General features: G+C 41.6%; 1 protein-coding gene across 1 annotated transcript in view; it reads right to left on the reverse strand.

Annotated features, from left to right (window-relative positions):
- The window catches only part of CFHR5 (complement factor H related 5), a 30603-nt gene extending 19154 nt beyond the window's left edge, over window positions 1–11449 (reverse strand). Inside the window, exons 1-4 of the mRNA XM_025429735.3 lie at window positions 11280–11449; window positions 8102–8299; window positions 6819–6995; window positions 872–1048 (exon numbers count right to left, since the gene is read on the reverse strand). Of these exons, the coding sequence (XP_025285520.3) occupies window positions 872–1048; window positions 6819–6995; window positions 8102–8299; window positions 11280–11334 (607 nt within the window). The 5' untranslated portion in view covers window positions 11335–11449. The remainder of the gene's footprint in view (window positions 1–871; window positions 1049–6818; window positions 6996–8101; window positions 8300–11279) is intronic.
- Between the last annotated feature and the right edge of the window lie 15262 nt (window positions 11450–26711).

A 26711-nucleotide genomic window follows, 5' to 3' on the forward strand; every position in this document is an offset into this window, starting at 1 on the left:
GAGAAGTAGAATCCTCATTGAGTGGGGAGCCCACATGGGGCTCTATCCCAGGACACTGGGATGGATCATGACCTGAGCAGAAGGCAGACGCTTAACTGACTGAGCCACCTAGGCGCCCTCTAAGTAATTTAAAGTAACTGATAGATATAGTGAGATTTTACTTCTAAATTCTTCAGAATGCCTAAGAAATAAGGACATTGACTTGCATCTACAAAACATCTTACTGCATTTCTTTAAATTAACAATAATTTTTAGTGCCATCTTACATTCTTTCCTTATGTAAACATTCTGATTGTCCCAACCCCCAATATTTTGCAGGTTATTATAACCAGAATATTGTTCCCCTGAAGATTTTATAGTTCAATAATCTGGATATCATATAAAAGTAAATAGCTATCAAATATGTGGTATGATACCATGGTATAAGTTAATATTTATAAATATATAAAATAATTTTATCTAATATTTTTAAAAAGTAATGTCATCTGAAGCAAGTAATAAATCATTGTTTTATATTGAAAAATTCATATATTTGATTACTTCTTGATTACTTAATAAAATATACACAATATTTTTAAAGCATAATTTTTTATTGAGTTTGGGTGAAAATCCCTAACATTTTCTCATCCCAGCTACTATAATTTGCTCTATAAAACTCAATTACCTATTTCAAAACAGAGGTAGAATCAACCCCTTGATAAAGGGAATATAACTTATCTATGGAGCAGCACCTCTTCTCCTCCTCAGTTAAAATACTACTATCACCATTTTTTTTGCAGTTTGTCAGATTATATATATCAGACCAATAGAATATATAGACACATATTAAATTGATATAAGTTGTTTCATCAGTTCTGAAATAAATATTGACCTTTGCATGTTGGAAAACTAGGTGACCATCCAAAGTAATAGCATTGAACTGAGGCTGGTCCAACTCCTGTAAGTCCTTGTTCACAGGAAAATTGCAACACTTCTCCAGTTTTGTATCTTACTCTTCTTGGATAAACACCTACATTTGCTTCTAAAACTGGAAGAAGACATTCTACATCTAAAATAAAAGTAAAGTAGATAAATATGTATGAAATAATCATTGTGAAAGTAAATTTAACATATGCTATTAAATAACAGAGGACTTCATACACAGAGACACTTATATTCTTACTTTCAAAAAAACCTCAAATTATTTATGCCCAGCAAATATATATAAGCCCCTTTAGAGGAATTAGAGTGTTGAATAGCAAGTTGAAATTTTGTATGACAATATCCTCAGGACTGTAATAAATAAGTCCTGAGCAATCACTTATGAAGTAAATTGTTTCATTTATTTAATTAATAAATTTTAATAACTTGTCTAGCACATGAATAGTTTTCATACTCAAATCACAAGAAAATCATTCTTCCAAGTAATAAAAATTAAAATGCAACATATTTTTTTAAAGATTTTATTTATTCATAAGAGACACAGAGAGAGAGGCAGAGACACAGGCAGAGGGAGAAGGAGGATCCCTGTGAGGAGCCTGGGATCCTGGGATCACGACCGGAACCATAGGCAGCCACACTTAACCACTGAGCCACCCAGATGCCCCCTAAAATGCAACATATTTAATTAAATGATAGGCATCTTTAAAAAGTTAATAACTAGAATGGCCCAAACAAGATATGTCTAATACATTTTAAGTAGGAGGGAACATTAAAAAGCAAATAATTCCTAACTTTACAAATGGGGAACTGTATTTAGTATACAGACTTTTTAAAAAACACATGGCCAAGTTGCTTCTAGGTGTTCTGAATCTTCCCATTATACCCAACCACATCTCTAATATCTTTTTAAAAAACCAATGCATTATGAATACCTTCTGATTCAGGTTAAAATGAATATATGTGTGTATTTTCTCATTTAATCTGTTATTTGTGGTTCATTTATAAAATTAGATATGGAAATTCACATGTGAAAATATAGATGACAAGGGCGCCTGGGTGGCTCAGTCAGTGAAGTGGCTGCCTTTGGCTCAGGTCATGATCTTGAGGTCCTGGGATTGAGCCCCACCTCAGGCTCCCACTTAGCAGGAAGCCTGCTTCTCTCCCCTTCTCTGCTGTTCCTCCTTACTCATGCACATGTGTGCTCTCTCTCTCTCTCTCAAATAACTAAAATCTTAAAAAAAAAAAAAACAAATAATAAATCAAGCATATATCACAAAAATCTGATGAAATGTTTTCTAATTAAATCTCAGAAATATTACTTTTTTAAGATTTTATTTATTTATTCATGAGAGACACACACACACACACACAGAGAGAGAGAGAGAGAGAGGCAGAAACACAGGCAGGGGGAGAAGCAGGCTCCATGCAGGGAGCCCCCATCCCCAGACTCCAGGATCACGCCCTGGGTGGAAGGCAGAAGTTAAACTGCTGAACCACCCAGGGGTCCCCAGAAGTATTATTTGGACTAGCCAGTTTTATGCATCGTTATTAGCAATTTAATAGTTTAAAAACAGCTTGTGCATATTCCCCTGGAATGCGACTCACTCAGCTTTAGTTGAGTGAGAAGTTGAACTTCTGTATCTCTGTATTTTATTGCTAAGTTTGTGTAACGATTCTTTATTGGTTGTTTATATTCCCTTTCTAATCCAATTACAAAGATTAAAAACTATTGAAAATAATTGATCTTGACTGATGTAGGATTTTTCAGTTGATTTATTCAAGAACGGTTATTATGTGGTAATATAGACAAAACAATGGCCTCCCCAAAAGGTCCATGTCCTAATCCCAGAAGCCTGCAATTATGTTACCTTCCCTGGAAAAACAGACTTTTTAGATACAATTAAGTTAAAGACCTTGAGGTGGAGAGATTATTTTGAATTACTTGTGTAGCAGTAGACCCAGTGTAATCACAACGTTTCTCACAGAAGGGAGCAGGGTGTCAGAAGCAAAGCAGGAATGGTGACAACAGAAACAGAGGTTGAAGTGATATGAGGAAGAGCTGTGAGCCAAGAAATGCAAAGGCCTTTGAGAAGCTATAAAAGGCAGAAACAGATTCTTTCCTAGGAGCTCCAGAAGGAACCGTGGTTCAACATCTTGATTTCAGGGCTTCTGACCTCTAGAACTATAAGATAATAATTTTGTATTGTTTTAAGTAATTAGGTTTGTGCTAATTAGTGACAGCAGCAGTAGAAAACTAATATATATGGGGGAAAATGTACAGCCGTATTTAAGGAAAGGTATGATTTGGCATGACCTGAAGGCACTCTGTGCTGCATTTAAATCAAAGACTCTATGCAACACCAAGGATGAACTCTGTAATATAAACTACAGACTTCAGGTGATTGTGATGTGTCAAATTGTTCATCAATTGTACAAATGTGGTGCACTGGTCAGTCAAGTTGATAATGGGACAGACTATATTGCATGTATGGGACAAGGGCTCTATCCCTATACCCCCTCCTCAATTTTGCCATGAAACTCAAAATTCAATTTTGTTTATTTGCTCTCAGACAAAAAACCAAGGCTCTGATTATAAGTTATAAGTTAATAATCAAATGATAAGGAAAAGAATGAAAGTCAAAGGATTAAAATATCTAGAGTTGCTGTAGCGCGCATAGCAATCTATAACTTTGGTAATGTTTGCCTATTTTGAATTATTTGGCAGTTTGCAGTCATGGTATTCTGAAAACTGCTTTCATTTTGTTCATAAATATTATAATGTATGTGGCATATAAACAACCTTATTTGGGTGTTATTATTATAAGCACTTAACTTAATAAGGTTAAGTGCTTTTCAAAGAGCTGTTATTATATCGATATTTAACATTGGTCTCTCAAAGCTATGTGAAGACACGTTAAATTTTGATTACTGTTCATTAGGAAACATCTTTCAATAGAGTCTACTAAAAAGAAATACATTCAGAATTGCTTTTATTTCCTAGAACAAAAAGTATTTACCATAGCATGTGGACAAAATGGGATCAGCCATCCTTTCCACATACCATGGAGCCTGTGGTGCTTCCATTTCTGCTCTTATATCCATCATGGCCTTCATAGTCCAACTCGTCAGAGATTAAACCATCTGCTCTTACTTTTGTTTCTGGAATTCACTAAGACTGGCATGTCACAAGATTGTAAGGCATATTAAGAATCAGGATCCTTTTTTAAAAAGATTTTGTTTATTCATGAGAGACACAGAGAGAAAGGCAGAGACATGGGCAGAGGAAGAGCAGGCTCCCTGCAGAGAGCCACATGCAGAACCTCGATTCCAGGACCCTGGGATCATGACCTGAGCTAGTCAGATGCTTAACCACTGAGCCACCCAGGCAACCCAGAATCAAGGTCTTATTTCTAATGTTATCCCAAGCATACAACAAATGGACAAAAGCCTTTATCATTATGTACTAATGGATAAATTATCTTTTAGGAAATGTCATTGTGAATTATTTAGTAAATATTTATTTTATGTACTTTCTCCTTATGTAAGAACTCCTAAATGAACTGCAGTATTTAAAAATATATATAAGTATTCCACTATATAAATTTGTCTATTTATATATCTACCACCTATAGCATACTATATATTCTCTTGGTAGTACGTTAAGTACCTAATGTGTGTGTATATGTACATGTATATGGAAATACATCCTCCTTACAGGAAACATTAGTTCTCTAGACAAGAGACTAAATAGGTTATTATTCACAAACATCCATATTGCCAGTTCTCTGAGCTCTAATCTATAATCTATCTGACTCCATTAATCAGATGCAGGGACAGCCCGATGTGATTGTGCTCAAGCAGTAGCTTTGCGCCATAGGAAAGGAACCTCTGAAGTAAGAGCTTTTACAGGGCAGCTGGCACATTGAACCATCCTCCTCGCAAGAGGGAAAAGGAAAGAGATCTTTTCTCTGGATCAGAGACAAATTTGTGGGGAGAGAGGGGAAGGTTTTAACTACTCTGAAGTATAAGCAGATGGCTCCAGAAAGATGTCTCTCAGTCACCCTGGAGGGGTACACCATCTCTAACGTCAAGGCATGTTTGCTGTTTAATCATTTTTTAGCAAAGGTTGCTAGCACTCTTTGTTCAGAAAGCCTGGGCCATGCAGAAATGTGAAAATAAGAGCTTCCACCACAGATGGAAACAGTTTAGGGATTTAAGGAAAAAGCATGAAGTTTGAATCATTGTTAGCTAAACAGTTTAAAATACTTATCCGTAGATCAGTAACCTTAGCTCAAATAGGTGATCCTCTACTCATGGATACAGAGGTAATTTTTCTCAGAATGCATGCTGGAGTCCAGTTGCCCTGAAATGTCGTTGACTCTCCATGGTGTTTGTGATCCAAAACTCAACCTAGATACACAGAATTTTTCAAAGGCTAATGATGGAATCTCACAAAATGTACACAGGAGCCAGCTTGTGTGGGTTAGTACTGGTCCAACTGAGTTGTCAGGCCTCTAAAATACCATTGTTGCACTGACAATTGCCGTCATCCCACAAAATGAAGAGAGATGGTGCTTGAGGTGGAGATGACAATGAAATCTTGATACCATAAGTGAAGCCTTATAAACCATGAGCGCTGTTCCACCACTGGACATTTCAGGTAGGAAGTCAATAAACGTGTTTTTAAAATTTTTTTTGCAAAGACTAATCATGTTTAAGCCCCTTGTAATTAAAAGAAATTGTGGCCTAACTGGTAACTGAGTAAGTATTGTCATTCAAGCTGCTTAAAAAAAACTCTCTTTTCTAGAAGTTTAAATTTAAATATTAGTTGTGAATAACCTTTTTTTAAAAAAGGCATATCAGAAGACTTCATTTCCTGAGAGGATAGATAAGCTGGCATCAGCATACCTTCCAAACAGAAAAACGTTAGAAAACTGTACAAAACATATCTCTAAAAAACTGAAAACTACTCAGTTAAGTCTGTAATGACCAAGAAAAGGGGAAAAATCATTCAAACTCCAAAGCACAGTCTACGACTGTTTCAGCTTTGGAGAGCACTTTCCAGACTCTGTGGCAGGGAGGGAGAAGCCATGGTCTTCCTGAATTGAGAAGACAGATCGCAGTATTGGAGACCATGGTGGCTGGAATTTACAGGGCAGAGTAACAGAGAGAGGGTATTATGATGAGAAAGAGCTAGAGAAGTCTTCTTAAGAGGGTTCTTGAGTCTTTGGTTGAGTACTAAGCTGTGCAAGCGTGGGCTAGAATTCCACGAACTGGCTTAAGAATGATTGCTAGGGATTTGAAAACATGAAGAACTCCAAGTGTTCACACAGGTCTCGGAGATGCCATCATCAACTCAAAGGAGGTGTTTTCCAAATTCTAAGCCACTGGCAAATAACATTCACAGGTACAAAATATTTTAAACATAGAAACTGATTGTTTATCAAATTAAGCCTAAGAATTTAATATACACACATTAAAAAACCATAAAAAACTATCTTAGTCATAAGGCCTTTTTTTTTTTTTCATAAGGCCTTTTTAACTAGGATTGGACTTATGTTCACTTAAATACTCTATTTTCAGTTTAATATCGTTTTAAATAAAGTTTATTTCCAACTAACATAATTTTCATGTACACGATAAGTGGATGTTACTTTAACATAAAGGGACTGCCTTCAAAATGTTTGTGTTGTCTAATATTTCTCTTGCACACATTGGATTTGTGTAGGCAGGTAAACTATGTTATTTTATATCTATCAGACTCAGTTGGAACTGAAAAATAAATGTGTAAACATAAAAGCAAGTAGTGAAATCTACATTTAACTCCTGACAATAGATATATTTTTTTAAAAAATCACATCACATGTCAGGATGTGACAGGACAGCATTTTACTTACTGGTGGAGTTGCATTTGGGAGGAGGAGACCAACCATTCTCCAAACATGTAATGGTATCATCATTATAAGGAAGGCTGTAGCCAACATCACAGATAATTTGTACAATGTCACCTTCCAGGTGTGTTTGTCCTGAAGATGCAGAATAACCATTTTCCACAGAAGGAAAGAAACACAGTCCTAAGAACCAAAAATTGTTTAATGTACAAGATGGAAGTGGTAAAAAGAGAAAAAAATTAAATTTGCTTTTTATAATATTTTTAAAAGAATGGCAAACTTACAAAACTGAAATCAGGTATAAAACAAAATTTCTAAAGAATTTTGGTCATGCTGCTATATATGATGACATTTACTATATGAAATATACTCACATATTTCTGAGATGGAAGTAAATTAACATTTCATTCTGTTCTACGGTTTTTATAGAAATTATTTTATTTTTATAAACTTTTCTAGGTACAAGATTAGATTTTAGTATCTCCATTTCTCTCTTAATTCTCATAAGTGTTTCCAAAACAGAAGGAGAAAGATCATTACTGTCTCCTTTGTTGGCTCATATTTTCTGCCTCCCATTGTCTTTTTCTTTTCCTTTTTTAAGATTTTATTTATTTATTTGAGAGCAAGAGAGAGGGGAGTGGAGTAGAGGGAGAGAGACTCTCCAGCAGACTCCCCACTGAGCGCAGAGCCAGACTCAGGGCTTGATCGCGGGACCCTAAGGTCATGACCTGAGCCGAAATCAAGAGTCACATGCTTAACCGGCTGAGCCACCCAGGTGCCCCTCCATTGCTTTTTTTCTTAATATATCTATTCTCTCCTGAGTCTACTTTTCACATTCATTGAGAATCAATACAGACATCATTATAAGAATGATTTTTTTGTCGTATTTTTTGGAAAATACGACAGCGAAAATATTTACACTCACACCATCTTCACAATATTCAAGAGAATGGCAAGTTTCAAAACAGGATGTGCATGTAAAGAGACTTGTTTTAAAGGAAAAATATGACTAGGCCGATCCTAAGCAAATATTAGGCGTTACACATGAATAGTCAAGTATATAGATCATCAGTTTTTAAAATTAAAATGTTTAAAGCACTTCTAGGTAATGCAAGAAAGGTCACATATTTTTCAATTAGTTTTCAGAAAAGGCTCCTCAAGAAAGGACACTCTCTTCACCGGCTAGTCCTGATCCCCTGTGCTGGTGGGCCAAGAGCCTGACATCCCATCTGGCACATGTCTAGCTACTCAATGACACGGCCACATCTACTGATAGGCCATTTACTCACTAAGACACTTGGGTGTCGGTGACCATCCTTCCTCTGTGCACATTATGCGAGTCCAAAAGGATCGAGAAGGAGATGCAAAATTATATTCACAAGAATAGTAATAAATTGTCCCAACAGGAACTGGGGAAAACGCCTCAGAGTCCTCTCTCCCATATATAATTCCGTGGTTTATTTTTGGAAAATTGCAATGGAAAGGCCCTGCAAAAAATAAAACGGTAGAATTAACCTACATCAGTGAATCATTAAGTCCTATTTTAATCATCTCATTGATTTTTTTTTTCCTTTCACCTAGCTCAAATTCCTTTACCTTATGTGCTCTCCGGTGTACTAATCAGGAGAAGACAAAAAATGATCTCTGATTAAGAGGACACGCGTATTTGAAAAGCCTAGTGTCTACATGAAATGTAGGGTTTGGAGTCATGTGGAGTAAAATCTCTTCTGCAGTATCTTCGAGAAGGAAAATGCCACACAGCGATCCATAACCGGTGGCCAAGGGGAGCAGCAACCCTCACTGGTCCACACCGTGCGCCGGGCAGGCAGGGACAGAATCGTGCGGGGCCTCCAAGGCCTTTCCTTTCTCTATTCTGATTCAGCCTCTGTGTTGTCAGGTTCCTCCCGGTGCCATGAGGATGAAGCAATTTTGGTTTTGCCTTAGGTAAATAAAGAAAACCACTTCCAGAAATTCAGCTCACAGACCAGTTAACTCGGAAAATTCCCTCCTGCATCTGTCTAGAGGTGACTTTCCAGCAGGTGGCACAGAATGTCACACCAGTGACTCCTGTGGTGTTTAACCTGTGAAACCTGAAGTCCCCCACCCCATAACAACTTGACATGTGGTAGTTCTGGAGAAGATTCAGAGGAAAAGCCCCTCACCTACAATGTTGATAGTCATACCACTCCTCATTCTGTTTCCAGGTATGCTTTGGCCTCGCCCAAATGATAGCATTTCTACCCACATACACTTTGCTGCCCAGAATAACCACCTCCATTCTCTGCCCTTCTCCTACCAACCCTTGAAAGCTCATTCTGCAACAACATTTAGCAATATTTATTGTGCACACGGAGGCCCGCTAGCTCCGAAAGTTGACTTCTCTTGGCAGGCCTCCCTTCGCCGGTCAGCCCCTCCAAAATCCAGTAGGAGACGATGTCTGCTGTCTCCACATCCTGATAAAAGCTTATGACCACATTCCCTGTGAAATAAATCCACGCCCTTAGATACACACACGTATATCACATGTACATATATATGTGCACACATTGCATCTATATACACAAATGCACACACATAGTCTTGTCATCTATTGACATGTTTTGGTTTCCTCCAAGGACACTCGAAGCTGTAGTGAGGCACGGAGTTCTCATTTACTTTTGAGCTTCTTTGCTGCAGCGTGCAGTGTAATACGTTGCTCAACGGATATTCACTATGGAGAGCATGCGGAATTTTTATATGAGGTTGACTTTAATAAGCTGCTTTTGCTTTGGGGCCAGTTTCTCAACTGGCATCTAAGAGCAACACAGACTTACAGGTCATTTAGCATCTATACAACTTTTGCACAGAGCTCCACCGAAGGTTCTCCAGAAGACTAGCTGGAAGTTTGAATATCTTTTTCTGGGCTATGAGTCGTTAAAAATTCTACATATTATTCTCACATTTTACACTTATTTTCCTCTGCGTTCCCCATTTAGAAACCCTCTCTTAATGCCATCTCTAACAGGTGTTAGATATATTGTTTAAAACAATATATACCAGACACACAGGTTAAAAGAAATATATCAAATACACCCATCTATATAGTTCTTCAGTGAGGCTGTTGAGTAACCAGAGAATTTGGTATTTTTAATTGAGACTATCTGCCTGTTGTTGTACTTTTAACCCCATTAGCTAACTGCTCTCCTGTGATTGTATCTCAATGCTAAAAGTAGTAACAAACAAAAGGAGTTTCAAGTCCATAGAAATAAGGCTTTGGAACTCTTATGAGGGTGGCTCTTAAAAGTAAAGCATTTTTATTGCTTCCATTTTTTCTCTTATGTTAGGGCTAAAGAGAAAGTTCCCCCAAAGAATGTTCATTACAGGCAAAAATTAGCAAGCAATAAAATAGCAAAATAAATTCCTGGAAATCAAACAATAAAACACAGGACTGAAACTCTACTTCCACACGTGGTCTAATCAGCTGTCCTGGATCTTGTTAGAGGCTTGCTTACCATTATTTGGATATGATGATTTTTTAATTTTAACATGAAATAAGATGAAACCATTTTTAAAATATTGTAAGACATGACTTATAGTTTTATTTTTTATTTTTATTTTTATTTTCTATAGTTTTAAAAAAGAAATGATGTGCAATTCTCTTCTTCCAACATTTGCTGAAGAGCTCAGAAAAAGCAAATAGCAACAACAGCAAAAAGAAAATAACTCATTAACATTTCACTGGCACATCATACACAAAAATTAGGATATACAGTCCTGTTTTACTAATAGAGATTTCCCTTTGTTGAATGACAATTAGATTGAAAAAGGAAGTTCCTGGTTTAGTGATATTTAAATCTTCAGTTAACAAACCTATGAAAATGCAGACATTTTGAAGGGGTCCAGATTTTCTTGTGATGGTTTTTCTGGTCAGTGGCATTGTAGAGTTTATGGAGAATTACAACTGGTACTTGGTGCTTTCTTTTTTTTTTTTTTTTTTTATTTTATTTTATTTTATTTATGATAGTCACAGAGAGAGAGAGAGAGAGGCAGAGACACAGGCAGAGGGAGAAGCAGGCTCCATGCACCGGGAGCCCGACGTGGGATTCGATCCCGGGTCTCCAGGATCGCGCCCTGGGCCAAAGGCAGGCGCCAAACCGCTGCGCCACCCAGGGATCCCACTTGGTGCTTTCGATTTCATTATATGCAGCTTTTTCATCCTGTTATTCCCCTCCAAATGTTGTAGTTGGTGGCTATTCGTATGTAGGAACTTAGAGAACAGAGAAGACTTGTTTCATCCTATTTTCTCTTATTTTCATGTATGAAAACATTTTGATAAAATAGATTAAATTACAAGCCTTTATCCAAAATGTTCTTACCTATTTATTCATTTTAAAACATGCACACACACACACACACACACACACCCAACACACACATATATGAGAAAGGAACTAAATATTCACATCTGTTTTCATGTTTTCAACTTACCTTGCCCCCCAACAGTGGAAATCCATAAGATCAGAATGGCATTAATTAAAAGCATCGTGCTGGATTATCCCGAACACATATACTTAGAAATGGTCCAATAACAGTGGTGTTGTTCCAAATCCTGCTTTCCTGTGTGGTTATACGCACGAGTTTTGAAAGTACAGTGCACTGCTGGGAAGCTGTGTAGTGAAATACTTTCAGGTAAATATCAAAGTTCACAGAGGGTGGTGTGAAAACAACTAAATAATGTCTTATTAGTGTTTTCACATCAAGACTCTAAATTCAACACTTGATATTTTACTTGAGCGGAATATTAGCCGTGCAACCTCCTTGCTGCAGTTGCAACGTTCCTGAGTTTGAAGCATTCAGAAATGGAGCCCTCGCCTCTCCTTGCTAGCCAGGAGGTCAGCTGTTTCAGAAGGCAACAGGTGTAGGGCCTCAGGCCTCATTTTACTACCATATCCATCTTTAGTTATTGTAAATTCCTCTTCAAACTGGCACCAAGAATTAGCTTCCCTCTTCCCTAGTTGTTATACGTTTTTAGATATTTTTAAAATGTAGTCAAGAACAATTTTGCCCAATAATGCTTCCAGAAATTTTTTGAACAAAGTATATTTCAAACCCCTTTAGGTGGGACCGCAAGAATGGCAAGCACAGGAGTCTGATAGATTCCCTCTCCAAAAAGCAGAAATAAAACTGGACAAAATTATTTTTAAAGAAAATAACCATTTATAGTTCCTGTGAATTGGCCAAAGAGCATACTGTTGAGAAATGTTTGTTACAGAAAAGTGGATTACCAAGCAGTTACTCTGCATGCCCCGTTTGTAGCTGTCCTGCTTGAAGCAACTTTCCGAGGAAAGGTTTCTCCACACCAGAGGCAAACCAGATGGTTGGGGCCTCGGTGAAGCAGCAAAAGCCAGGGACCCCATCCAGCAGCCAGTCCACATGGGGCCTGTCACCCACATGAGCGGCTGCCTCTGAGCAAACGTCATGGGGTTAGAAACTTCCTCCTGTGCGCTGCTGGGGATCCACCCCAGCTCCACAGGCCTGGAAAGCCTCAGCTGCCCAGGGACAGAGTGTGTACTGCATGTGCTGAGATGGGGAATGACAGTGAGGGCCAGGTTGCTGGGGGGGGGGGGGTCTGTTGGGGGGCACGAAGCCTCCGCCTAATTCCAAGCTTAATCCACGGAAAGATGCACTTTCCCATTAGGGGCAGAGTGGGACCAGAAGTGCTGACCAGGGCACTCTCAAGTCACAGATACCTGGGGCCCCCCTGGTTGCTAATGAACATCAGGATCCCAGCAGACAGTCAGGCCAAAAGGGGACACTGTGGCCGGATTAAAGCTCTTGCCTCAGCACAACTTCCTAGGGGTGGGCTCCTTCTACTCAGAGGACATCCAGGTAATCGGGGTTGGCCAGAGCTCCCCAGGCCCGGAGTGCCCTTGCAGCCCAGGGCCGGGGGACAGGACACAGAGTACAATGAGCAGGCCTGGCAGGTGTTGAGGCTAGAAGGAGACCTGCAATGGGGCAATGGCAGGTGAGGCGCATCAAAGGAGAGAGCTGAACAGTGTACAGGGTATCAGCCTAATGATCAATTATGGAATATTCCCCCCAAAAGCAGAGCTGAAGGGTTTTCAACTGCCTTGCTGGGAAGTGTGGCCTGCCTAGCAGGACAGGGTATCCGCCATATGGAGACACAGGAGAGTCCTGATTCCTACGGAAGCCCTGGAGCCCAACAGACAGCAAACCTACATGGTGGCCCTTTCACACCTATTGGCTCAGAGCGACTTTCAAAAGGTGGGCTCCCTCCACACCAGAGGGGATGCTGGTGGTGGTGGAGGCCTGGCCTGAATTTCACAGGCTCTGAGAGCAGGGTCTTTCAAAGCCAGACTTTGGGGTACATACACTCCATGTGCAGGCCTCCCTGGTAAGGTCAGCCAACGATCTGGAAGAGAGGGCAAGCATCCAGAGATATCAGGTCCCAGGAGCATGCTGGGTGCAAGGAATCTGCCCACATCTATGCCCCGACCCATGCAAATGTAAATATTCCCTCTGAAGGCAAAGCTAAATAAAGTAGCCTGGATGGCCTTGCCCTGCCCGGGCCCTATAGAGGCCATGCTTCCCTCCAATAAGAGATGCCCCTGGGAACCCCGGTTGCTGGAGGAGCCACAGGCAGCCAGTCCAAATGGGGACTCGCTGTCTCCAGTTTAAGCCGGAGCCTCAGAATGATTTTAGTGGAGGTGGGCTCTCTCCACCCTGCAGGCCAGCAGGTGTTGGGAGACCAGCCTGACCTCCACAGCCAGAGAGGGCCCTGATAGCCAGCAGCCAAATGACAGGCTACAATCCCCTCAAGCATAGGCTATGCAAGTCGAAGTAGCCAGGGTGACCAGGGACCTAGAAGTGGGCAATGTTGGCTGAGGCCGGGTCACAGGAGGGGACATTTGAGATACCTCCTCAGTGGAACAAGAAGGGGTGGTTGAGAAGCCTCACAATAGGAGACACCTGGGATCCTTGATTGCTGGAAAAGCCACTGGGCAGCCGCTCCAGCTGGGGACAGTCAGCAGCTCAAGCCGAAGCCTCAGAAAGAATTTCAGGCTCTCCCTCACCCTGGCAGCTAGCAGGGATTTGAGGACTGGCTTGAGCTCCACAGGATCTGACGACGCTGAAAGCCAAGGGGACATGTCAGGGACCACACATAAGTGGGCCACACAGCTCAGGGTGGTCAGGGACCTTGGCCTGGGCCGTGTCAGGTGAGGAGGGTCATGGAGGTGGCTATCCGGGTACCTGGCATCTGCCTAATTCCAAGGCTGAACCTCCACAAATGCCTAGATTCCCCCTGATGGCCAAGCTGCAGGAATAAGGTGGGCCTTGCCAGGGGGGTGGGGGCTGGATGGCTGGGGTGTCCTCCGATAGCTGAGAACCCGGACACCCATCAGGAAGCCACTTCACATGGAGCCAGACTGGCTTCACCTGTAAGCTGCTGCCTCCGAAGGATTTTCAGCAGGTGGGGCTCCCTCCACTCGGGGCCATTCAGGAGGTTGGGTCCCGGCGGGAGGCCCATGGGCCTGGGGTGCCCCCTGCAGCCCCAGTTCGGCCGGCAGGGTGCAGACAATGCGGGCACGGGTCTCCCAGGTTAAATTAGCCCGGGATCGGGAATCGAGCAGAACTGGGGGTTTTTCAACTGCCTTTCTAGGGGAAGGACGGAGCCCGCTAGATGGGATTTCTTCCATTAGGAGACACCAGGGGGGCCTGGCTCCTAAAGAAGCTCAAGACCCCATCGAGAAGGAGGTCCATGGGGACCGTGTCTCATCACTAGCCATCAACCAGAAGCATGGCTCCGTCGTCCGTAGATGCTGTGTAAGTGGTCGGGACCCAGCGTGGGCTTCCCAGGCTCTGAGGGCTGCATCGACCCCAGATGGGCTTACGGGGATGTAACTGCGCGGTGCAGGCCCGGGGAGTTAGGGACCTGGACAGGGCATGAGCATGGAGATGCCGGGCCAGGGGAGCAGGCCCTCGAAGTCCCAAAGGCTCTGCCCAATCCCAAGCCCTAACCTTCCAAGCCCATGCCTACGGGCACGTTCTCCTTGGAGGCAGTCCTTGAGGAGTCTGGAGTATCCCCCACGGGGAGAACCTGGGAACGGTGACTGAGGCAGGAGCCCAGACCTCAGGAGACGGGGAACTTGCGTAGGGGTTGGCCGCGGCTCATGTCAGCAGCTCGGAGTGATTTCTTGTTTTCTTTAGTTGGCTCCCTGCGCTCTCGAAGCTCCACGGGCCCCCAGGGCTCTGCTGCCCCAGGCTGATGGAGCAGGTGCGGCGCTCGCAGCGGCTGCACAGGTCGGGCCGGAGGGGTCTGGAAAAGCGCAAGTGCCCCATGAGGCTGGGTGGTAAGGGCAGGCTGCTGGAAGTATCTGGCATCTGCTCTTCCCATGCTCTAACCCGCACCGATGCGCGTCCTTTCCTGAAGGCAGAGCTGGAGAAATCTGGACTCCCTTGTCAGGGTGGGCCCCAGCAGCCTGGCCAGGGTACCCTCCAATAAAAGACCCCGAGCAACAGTTGCTGGTGAGACCTGGGACCCCTCAGGCAGCAAGTCCAAATCAAGACAACAGTGGCGCCAAGTTGCGGCTCTGCCTCCACACGATTTTAGAGCTGGCCCTGCCCCAGGAGCCTGGAGGGTCCCAGCAGCCTCCAGCCACCCACAGGGGCCTGAACTGGCCATGCATGGTCAAAGCAGTTCCAGGCAGCTGGGACCCTGGAAGAGGGTGCGGATCCAGTGGGCCATGTCAAGGAATTGGATGGTGTGGACAAAAGGCATGTTTCCTTTGAGGACAGAGCTGGAGGATATTGGTCAACCTTGCCTGGGCGGGGTGGGGCTTTCTCAGTGGGGCATTATCTAATAAGAGGCACTGGGGAGCCCTGGTTGCTGAGGAAGCCCGGAACCTCTTCAGGCAGGAAGTCCAAATGGAGACTGCAGCTGCAGCCCCAGGGTGATATTTGGCGGTGGGCACACTCCACACTGTAGCCTACACAGGTATTGGTGTCTGGCACCACTTCCACTCCCTGGAGGCTCCCAACTGTCTTAGGGGGATGAGCTGTACATGTAGCACCATGCCTGGTAGCCGGGGACCTAGAAGAGAGCCCTGGTCTTGGGAGACTGGATTAGAGAAGTGACTCTTAGGGACCAGATGTCTGGGTACTTGCAATACCATCCGTCCCATCAGGCAATATCCCCTCCGAGTCAGAGCTCGAACTTATTGGACTGTTGTGGTCAGACAAGGCCAGGAGTGCTTTCCAGGTATCATCTAATAAGAGACCCTTGAGAGCCTTGTTGGAAGGAAAAGCCCTGGACCCACTCAGGCAGCAAGTTCAAATGTGGACAGACTGCCCCCAGGTTGTAGCTGCTACATCAGAGTGATGGTTGGGGCTGGTCCCATCCACACTAAACCCAGGCAGGTGTTTGGGATTGGGACCCAGCTGTACAGGGCTGCAGGGCTCCAGCAACCCCAAGTGGCTGAAGCGGTGCTTACTGCATATGCACGGGCCGAGATGAGGGGTCGGCTTGGCCAGGAACCTGGAACAGGGCAGGTGTCAGGAGAGGCCGTGTCACAGGTGTGGACTGTTGGTGGTACAAGGTATCAGCTTAATTGCAAGGCTGACCCATCCTTATATGACACTCCCCCTGAAGACAAAAGTGGAGGTTTTTCAGCTGCTTTGCCAGGAAAGGGCAGGGTATGCAGGGCAAAGTATCTTCCATTAGGAGACACTGGGGAGTCTTTTTTTTTTTTTTTTTTTTAGGATTTTATTTATTCATTCATGAGAGACATGGAGAGACAGGCAGAGACACAGGCAGAGAGAGAAGCAGGCTCCATGCGGGGAACCCGATGCAGAACTCGACCCCAGGACCCCGGGATCACAACCTGAGCCAAAGGCAGATGCTCAACCGCTGAGCCAACCAGGTGCCCTGACACCGGGGAGTCTTGATTCCTAAAGCAGCCCCGGACCCCATCGGGCAGCAAGCCCACTTGGGGCCTGACTGTGGCCCATTTGCAGCTGCTACATCAGAGCAGCTTTCAGGAGGGAGGCTCCCCTCTAGGCCAGAGGCCTGAGGTGCTTGGTGGCCTGACTGACGTTCCCTAGGCTTGGAGAGCCAGGCCTGCCCGAGGCCAGCTTACAGGTATGTTCCGTGCACGTGCAGTACGCCCAGGCCAGGGTAGCCCGAGGTCTCTTACGAGATCAGGTTCTTGGTGTTACAAGTCATCTGCCTCCTTTCTTTTTTTTTTTTTTTTTCCCTCCTTTCAAGTCCAAACCTAAACAAATGTACCTGTTTCCCCTAAGGACATATGAGGGAAAAGCTGGACCGCCTTGGCAGGCTGTTGCTGGCCAGAGCGGCCAGGGAATCCTCCAATAAGAGACCCCTCAGAACCCTGATTTCTGGAAAAGACTGAGACCTCATCGGGCAGCTGGTCCAAGCAAGGACTGCCTCTCTCCCGGTTACAGCTGCCACACCAGAAAGATTTTGAGGGAAGGGATTCCTCTACCCAGGAGGCTATGTAGGTTGCTGGGGACCGTCCTGAGCTGGAGGGCCCACGGCCACACAATGTGTGCGTACAGCATATGTTGGCTGTGAAGGTCAGGGCAGACAGGAACCCGGAATGGGGCAAGCGTTGGGAGATGCGCAGTCCCTGGTGTGACCTCTTGTAGGTCAGAGACAGCTCCCTGATTCCAAGCCCCAACCTTCATAATTGCACATCTTCCCTCCAAAAGTACGACTGGAGGAAACTGGATACTTTGCCAGGGTGAGACTGGGCAGTCTGACAGGAATATTCTTTAGGACAGACCTGGGAGTCTTGATCACCAGAGGAGTCCAGGACCCCATCAGGGGGACAAATGGGGACTGTTTCAAGTTTAAAGGTGACACCACAGAAGGATTTCAGGGGTGAGCTCCCTTCATCCTGGAGGCTCAGCCAGTAGTTGTCGACCAGCCCAGCTCCCCATGCCTAAGGGTGCTTGGCTGCCAAGTTCAGCTAGGGCGTGCATACCGCACATTTGTTGGCCGTGTAGATCTGGAAAGCCAGAGACCTAGAACCTGCAATGTATGGAGAATCCAGGTCTCAAGAACAGTCTCTTGGGGTTGCATGGCATCCTCTTTATTCCAAGCCCTAACCAATCCAAATGCACACAGAAGGCCTAAGGAGGGTCACCCACAATGTGCCACTTTGGCATATTAACAATTTTGAATTAAAGTTACGTAAGAAACAGTGCAAGAAAGACACCCACACTGCCCCCATTTGTCTCCAGAAAGCAGGAAATAAATCTCCCATTAAAAGAGGAGACATCTTGGGATCCCTGGGTGGCGCAGCGGTTTAGCGCCTGCCTTTGGCCCAGGGCGCGATCCTGGAGACCCGGGATCGAATCCCACATCAGGCTCCCGGTGCATGGAGCCTGCTTCTCCCTCTGCCTGTGTCTCTGCTTCTCCTTCTGCCTGTGTCTCTGCCTCTCTCTCTCTGTGTGACTATCATAAATAAATAAAATAAATAAAAATAAAAATAAAAAAAAAAGAGGAGACATCTTGTACCAGGAGGTAAAGAGACATCCTATCTCCAGAGAGAGGGAACTCAGAGCCAAGAAGGCTGTAAATAAACATTTTACTTTTAGCAATTTACGGCCCCTGTCCAAATTTCCATTTAGAATCCCTTACTAATTGAAGTTCCCAAATGTGGGTTGTTTTTTTTTTTTGTTTTGTTTTTTTGTCCTGTCAATTCCTCACAGATTTATTGACTCTTTGTCTAAAAAAATATAGCAGCTGCCTTCCTTGGTCATCTGTTTGCTTCTCAATTTTAATATTTGGCCTCTGTGTACACAAAATTAAATTTTGCACTTTTTTTTCTCTCCTGTTAATCTATCTTCTGTCAATTTAATTCTCAGGCCAACTAGAAGAATGTTGAAGAGTACAGAAATATTTTGCCTCCACAACACTTGGTGGAACTGGCAGGATAACATCCCTGGCTGAAAACAACCACAGCTGAGAGGTCCTGAGACACCTGACAAAAGCTGCAGGTAGATGGGAATTTTAGCCACATCAGCCCCTGGCTCCCTGCCTGGGGTGGGGGGGTGTCTAATGTACCTAAAGCCGTGAGAGTCCTTTCTCTCTGTTTCTCTTTCTAAATATAGATCAGCTGGATTAAATATTTGTGGAATCAGTTGCTTGCACTTGGCAACTCTAGTAAAATTGGTCAAATAGTCTTGGTTTGACCATTTTCTCCCTGAGGTGGTCACTGTTTTCTTTTCTCTTTGTAGCATTTGTAACAAATGGGAAGGGCTACGGGGAAGGATGCGGGCATGGGCCCTGTCAGCCTGCTGTTCAAGGTGGGCTCACAGTCTGGGGTGAGTTCACAGTTCTCCTCAGACTGGTCTGTTTGGACAAACTTTGTTGTGGGTTCCCTTTTTACTTTTAATTAATTTTTTTAATTTATTTTATTTTATTTTTTATTTTTTTTATAAATTTATTTTTTATTGGTGTTCAATTTGCCAACATATAGTATAACACCCAGTGCTCATTCCATCAAGTGCCCCCCTCAGTGCCCGTCACCCAGTCACCCACCCCCCCGACCTCCCTTTCTACCACCCCTAGTTTGTTTCCCAGAGTTAGGAGTCTCTTGTGTTCTGTCTCCCTTAAAAAAAATAGTGAAAGAGTTCCCTTTTTAAAAACCAGATGAAGCTTTTCCTTTCATCTTGTTCTGTGTCCTAAGAGCTTGACTTTGTGACCAGCAAGACTATTCTGTTGGTCTCCACTATTCAGAGGGTGCCCTTACTTGGGTATACCTTGGTGGTCAGTTGAGTAGACAGAGGTTCTGAAACCTAAGGTTGTAAGCAGCATTCTCCATCCAGGATGCCAGGGGAATTTGTCACAGAAGTTGCAGCCCAGAGGGACCTTTGTCATCTTAAACTTTGTTGCTTCTTAGTCCTGGAAAAGTTCCTTTCCAGTAGTAGCTGCCTGGCGAAATAGCTTAGGGGGCCAGAGACTGGAGACACCTTACATTTTCATGGGAGACCAGAGACCCTGTCTTCACTACACCATCCTTTCTGTTGTTGGACAAGGGCCCATTGCTCAATGTACAGCGAGCCAAACACTGATGCTGGTTTTATGGTGGAGAAAAAGGGTTTTATTGCAGGACACTAAGCAAGGAGATGGGAGAAAATTTCTCAGATCTGCCTCCACACAGAGTTGCAGTTGGGTGTATTTAAGGACAGAGGCTCAGGATGCCACAGGTGTGTAGGTTAAATGGGATATGATGATTGGAGATAGGGGGGAAAGGGAGGAGTTCTCCTTTTTGAATATAGGAATTCAGGAATCCTGTCTTTTCATGGGATACGTGTTCATTAAACAGCAAGGAAAGCATGATGATGGAGGGGATCTGAGGTGTGTCCTTACAGAGGTTATTTTCACCCACTCTTGGTCCTTTCTGCGCAACGACAAGAACTCTTCCTGGTTTGCTCCAGTCTCAGCTCATCTTGCTGGTGGTCCATCAACTTCTACAAAATAAGCTCATAAATCAATCAGGTTACCTGGATTTTCCTCAGGGGAGAACATTCAAGCATTTTTAATTCAATGTTTTGGCTTCACTACCTGTGAAGTGAAGATCTTTGCTTTTTTAGACTCTATTTGGGAGTCAACTTTTGGATCATGGGGGCTATGTTATCTATGCCCTCTCCAGGGATGCTGCTTGGGTCCATGGTCTAAACCTGGAGCGTGGCCCCCAGCCTTTTTTTTTTTTAATTCAATTTGCCAATATATAGTACATCATTAGTTTCAGATGTAGTTTTCAATAACTCATCAGTCGCATATAACCCCCAGTGCTCATCACATCCCATGCCCTCCTTAATGCCTATCACCCAGTTACCCCATTCTCCCACCCACCTTGGGATCAGCAACCCTGTTTGTTTTCAAGAGTCAAGAGTCTCTCATGGTTTGTCTTCCTCTCTGATTTTCCCCACACAGTTTCCCCTCCTTCTCTTCTGGTCCCTTTCAGTATTTCTTTTATTGCACATATGAGTGAAGCCATATGATTACTGTCTTTCTCTGATTGACTTATTTCACTTAGCATGATACCCTCCAGGTCCATCCACATTGAAGAAAATGGCGGGTAATTCATCCTTTCTGACGGCTGAGTAATATTCCATTGTATATATAGACCACATCTTCTCCATCCATTCATCTGCAGAAGGATGTCTTGGCTCCTTCCACAATTTGGCTATTGTGGACATTGCTGCTGTGGACATTGGGGCGCAGGTGTCCTGGCATTAGGCTACATCTGTATTATTGGAATAAATACCCAGTAGAGCAATTGCTGGGTAGTAGGGTAGCTCTATTTTTAACTTCTTGAGGTACTAGAAGTCCTAGCCTCAGCAGTCAGGCAACAAAAAGAAATAAAAGTCATTCAAATCGGCCAAGAGGTCAAACTTTCACTCTTTGCAGATGACGTGATACTGTATGTGGAAAACCCAAAAGACTCCACCCAAAATCGCTAGAACTCCTACAGCAATTCAGCAATGCGGCAGGATATAAAATCGACACACAGAAACCAGTTGCATTTCTATACACTAACAATGGCTGAAGAAAGAGAAATTAAGGAATCGATCCCACTTACAATTGCACCAAAACCCATAAGATACTTAAGAATAAACCTAACCAAAGAGGTAAAAGATCTGGACTCTAAAATGTGCAGAGCACTTACAAAAGAAATTGAGGAAGACAAAAAAAAAAAAAAAAAAGATAGCATTCCAGGCTCATGGACTAGAAGAATAAATGTTGTTAAAATGTCTATGCTACCTAGAGCAATCTACACAGTCAGTGCAATCCCTACCAAAATACGTGGGACATTTTTCACAGAGTTGGAACAAATAATCCTAAGATTTGTATCAAACCAAAAAAGTCCCCAAATAGCTGAAGGAATGTTGAAAAAAACCCAGTCTTTTTAAAAATTAAAATTTTAATTCCAGTGTAGTTAACATGCAATGTTACATTAGTTGCAGGTGTACATATATATATAGTGATTCGACAGTTCCATGTATTACTCAGGCCCCATCAAGGTTAAGTTTACTCTTAATCCCCTTCACTCATTTCACCCATCCCCCAACCCACCTCCCCTCTAGTAACCATCTGTTTGTTCTCTATGGTAAAGGGTCTGATTTGGGGGTTGTCTCTTTTGTTTTCCTTTGTTCATTTGTTTTGTTTCTTAAATTCCACATATTAATGAAATCATATGTATTGGTCTGTCTCTGACGTGTTTTACTTAGCACTGTACTCTCCACATCCATCATTGTTGTTGCAAATAGCAAGATTTCTTCCTTTTTATGGCTGAATAATAATCCATTGTGTGTAGATACATAGATAGGATTTTTTTTCTTAATTTCTCTTCCTTCTGCTGCATTATTAGTGTATAGTAGTGAAGTTGCCCCAGTTTTTCTATAAAGAGGCTTATTGGTGTGAGTCATTGTTAAGATTAAGAAGATTCTAATAATCAAAAAAAAAAAAAAAGAAGAAGATTCTAATAATCAGTGGCCAGATAATGGAAACTTTAAGTTGGCTATATTTAAAAGAAAAAAAATTGTTCGTAGGAAGTTGTCTATTGTCTTATTAGTATAATAGCTAGCCTTGGGCACTCTCTTTGAAAAGATGAAAGAACAGAGAGTAGACTTAAAACAAAAATTAATGGCCACATCCAGCTGAATTCCCCTTAACTTCCTTTTCCTTACATGGTTTACAGAAAGCACTCTGGCCTAATACCTTGATTCAGAGTATGCAATTCATTCATATAAATGCTGAGAGCTAGGAAATGAATTTAACACAAGCTCTCAAAACTCTCAGTAAGGCTCACTTTACTCCTACTTTCTAGGGTTTTATAATCAGGTTTTACCAGCTTTAGGCATCCTTATACAATGCCCTTTGCAGATATAATCCTAGGCCCTTTACCACAAAGAAATTTATATCCTCTGAACAGAAGCATATTTTTTCAGTAATAAAGTCCTTTTATCTCTACTTTCAGGACATGATACCAAATTTTGAGTGGAATTAGAAAGATTCGTGGCTGTTCATAACACCTCCCTCACAGAGAAAACATAATCAAAAGTTCTCCGAGATCCTTCTATGAATGATCAGCAGAAGGCCAATGCTCAGGAACTAGTAGAAGCTGGAAGTTGAATTGTATATTTAGAAACAAGACTTCTTAAAAAATTATTTATAACTTTACAAGGGCATAAATCTTTTGATTTCCATTTTATTTTATTTTATTATTTTATTTTATTTTATTTATTTTATTTTTGATTTCCATTTTAGTTAAACAATTCTCTGATAGAAGCAAGTTTAATTAAATTGGTGAGTCAGTCCCCTAATATTCAGGCTGTAATCCAGTTTGGGGGGAATTGAAAATAACTGTGTTTGTTTTGAAAATCTCTATAAAACTGGCAATTCAACTCTACAAGTGAGTCAAAGCCCACCTATTTTTGCCAATTGCCAAACCACATTCTTTTTCCTTTTAAAATGTTTGTAGATAGTACAAAAGATCGGGATATTGAAACAAAATTGTCTAAAACTTTAAAAAGGTAAATAACAATTACCCCAAAACTTTCAGAAAAAAAAAAACCCATTCTTCCTCTGTCTCTTAAAGTTACAAATATTATGTCTTTGAAATGTAAACACTACCCACAATCATCTGACACTTAGTTTTTTTAAAAAAAGGAAAGAGGGCTTTTAAAAAATATAAATAGCTAAAAGGGCTCTTGTGGTCAAACTCTAGCACAGCCTCTTTAAAATTACTTCCAGGGACAAGTACAAATCTTAAAAGTTTTTTTTCACAAATAGTAAAAGACTATAACCATGTGAATGAGTAAATTTATTTGGTTAAGTAAATAACCAAATAAATGGTTTCTTATATATTAGTGAGTTTTATATTGTTTTAAATCAGAAGCTACAAGATCTCTGTGTTTGTCTACATGTATTATAATGTATTTTTTGACCTCCAGATGGTATTGCCAAAATTAATTTGAAAAGAGCTCTATTTAATTGGCTAGAGAAAATTAAGCTCTTATGTAAATTTACTATTTCTTAAGTTCTCAAAAATAGCATAAAAACTTAATCCAAATGAATTCCAGGTTCACGTGATCTGGGAAAATATTCAGTAATGTCAACTTTAAAAATAAAGCTGCTAGTTATTTTACCACCAAACATGGGTTTATTTGGAAATAGAAGAGAACTGCAGTCCAGGTCAATCCAGCTACTGCAACACCATAGACAAGTCTGGAGAGCACAGGATGCCCTTTATAGAGGAAAGGGGAAGTTGTAAGAGATTAGGAAATGCAATTAAGTGCATTTTCTTTCCACAGGGGTAGAAGGAGCAACAGTGGGGGGTTGGGGGGAGGTATACAGGCCTGGTCTAGGCATCTTGAGAAAGCTGTTTCATCAAATGTCCTCTGTGTCAATTCCAGGAACTTTCAGGCCACCACATGGTGTGTGGGTCCAGCCAGTTTGGGGTTTTCTTTAGATGAATCACATGATTCCAACAGTCTATTCCCTGGACTTTGGCAACACAAAGGTTGTTTAGCAGTACCTAATAAGGGCCTTTCCAGGGAGACTAAGGAGAGAGTTTTTCTGGAGGTATCTTTTCCAATAAACAAAATCTCCATGTTGCAAGGTATGATGTTTAAGAGCTTTATCTTCCAGGAGTGGTTGATGAAAAGATAATCTGACCAAAGTATAATTGTTTTTAATAGAAGCAACCAGGCCTTTACAATATTTTTATCAGCTCTGGGTTAAAAAAAGCAGAGGCCAAATATATCGGATGTGACTATCGTGCAGGGTAAAAGTCTATGAGTTCCAAAGTGGGTGGATTTGAGTTAGAGAAACCAACAGCAGTGCTTTTAGCCAAAGTAGTTGGAGGGTCTCTACAGATTTTCTCAGTTTAGTCTTTTCTTTTTTCTTGAGTTTTTTTTTTTAATTTAATTCCAGCACTTAACATATGATGTTATATTAGTTTCAGGCATACAATACAGTGACTCAACTCCATGTATCACTCAGTGGTCATTGTGATAATTGTATTCTTAACCCCCTTGGCCCATTTCACCCATTGCCCCCATCTCTGGTAACCATCAGGTTGTTCTCTGTAGGTAAGAGTCTGTTTTTTGATTTGTCTCTTTTTTTTTTTTTTATTCATTTTGTCTCCTAAATTCCACATGTGGGGGAAATCATAGGGTATTTGTCTTTCTCTGACTGATGTATTTCACTTAAAAATATAATGTCTATATCCCTCCATGTTGTTGCAAATGGCAAAATTTCATTCTTTTTTATGGTTAATATTCCAGTGTGTGTGTGTGTGTGTGTGTGTGTGTGTGTGTGTGTGTGTGTATCTTTTCTTTATCCATGCATGGATATATTTATTTTATATTTTGATGTAGTCCCAGTAGTTTATTTTTGCTTTTATTTCCCTTGCCTTCAAGAGACGTATCTAGAAATATGTTGCTATGATCAATGTCATAGAAATTACTGCTTATTCTCTCTTCTAGGATTTTTATGGTTTCAGGTCTCACATTTAGGCCCTTAATCCATTTTGAGTTTGAAAGTGGTCCAGTTTCATTCTTTTGTATGTTCCAAACACCATTTGTTGAAGAGACTTTTTCCTATTTGCATATTCTTGCCTCCTTTGTCAAATAGATCATATATTTATGAGCTTATTTCTGGGTTTTCTATCCTGTTCCATTGAACTATGTGTCTATTTTTGTACCAGTACTATACTGTTTTGATTATTACAGCTTTGTAATATAACCTGAAGTCTAGAATTATGATACCTCCAGCTATGCTTTTCTTTTCAAGATTGCTTTGGCTATTTGAGGTTTTTTGTGGTTCCATACACATTTTAGGATTGTTTGTTCTAGTTCTGTGAAAAATGCTATTGGTATTTTGATAGGGTTTGCATTATTGCTTTGGGCAGTAGAGACATTTTAACCATATCTTTTCAATTCATGAGTGTGGGATGTTTTTCCATTTCTTTGAGTCATTTTCAATTTTTCATCAATGTTTTATAGTTCCAAGTATAGGTCTTTTACCTTTTTGGTTAAGCTTTATTCCTAGGTATCTTATTATTTTTGGTGCAATTGTAAATGGGATTTTTTTTCTTAAGTTCTTCTCTGCTTCATTATTAGTATATAGAAATACAAAATATTTCTACACGTTGATTTTGCATCCTGCAACTTTATGGAATGCATTTATTGTTCTAGTAGTTTTTTTGGTGGGGTCTTTTGGGTTTTCAATATATAGTACCATGTTGTCTGCGAAAAGTGGAAGTTTTACTTCTTCCTTATAAATTTACATGCATTTTATTTCTTTTTGTTGTCAAGTCCTGTCACTAGGACTCCAGTACTATGTTAAATAAAAGTAGTGAGAACAGACATCTCTGTCTTGCTCCTGACCTTAGGGGAAAAGCTCTTAATTTTTCCCCACTGAGTATGATGTTCACTGTGGGTTTTTCATAGATGACCTTTATTATGTTGACTTATGTTCTCTCTAAACCTACTTTGTTGGGGGCTTTTATCATGAATGGGTGTTGTATTTTGTCAAATGCTTCTTCTGAATCTATCGAAATGATTATATGGTTTTTATCCTTCCTCTTATTGATGTAATGTATCATGTTGACTGACTTGCAAATATTGAACCACCTTTGCGTCCTCGGAATAAATCCCACCTGATCAAGGTGAATGATTTTTTTTAATGTATTGTTAGTTCTCTTTATTAGTATTTGTTGAGAATTTTTGCATCTATGTTTGTTAGAGATATAGTTTTCTTTTTTTGTAATGTCTTAATCTGGTTTTGGTGTCAGGGTAACAATAACCTCATAGAATGAATTTGGAAGTTTTCCTTCCTCTTCTATTTTTTGGAATAGTTTG

The sequence above is a fragment of the Canis lupus genome, chromosome 7 (genome assembly GCF_003254725.2).
Source record: "Canis lupus dingo isolate Sandy chromosome 7, ASM325472v2, whole genome shotgun sequence".
Classification (NCBI taxonomy): Eukaryota; Metazoa; Chordata; class Mammalia; order Carnivora; family Canidae; genus Canis; species Canis lupus.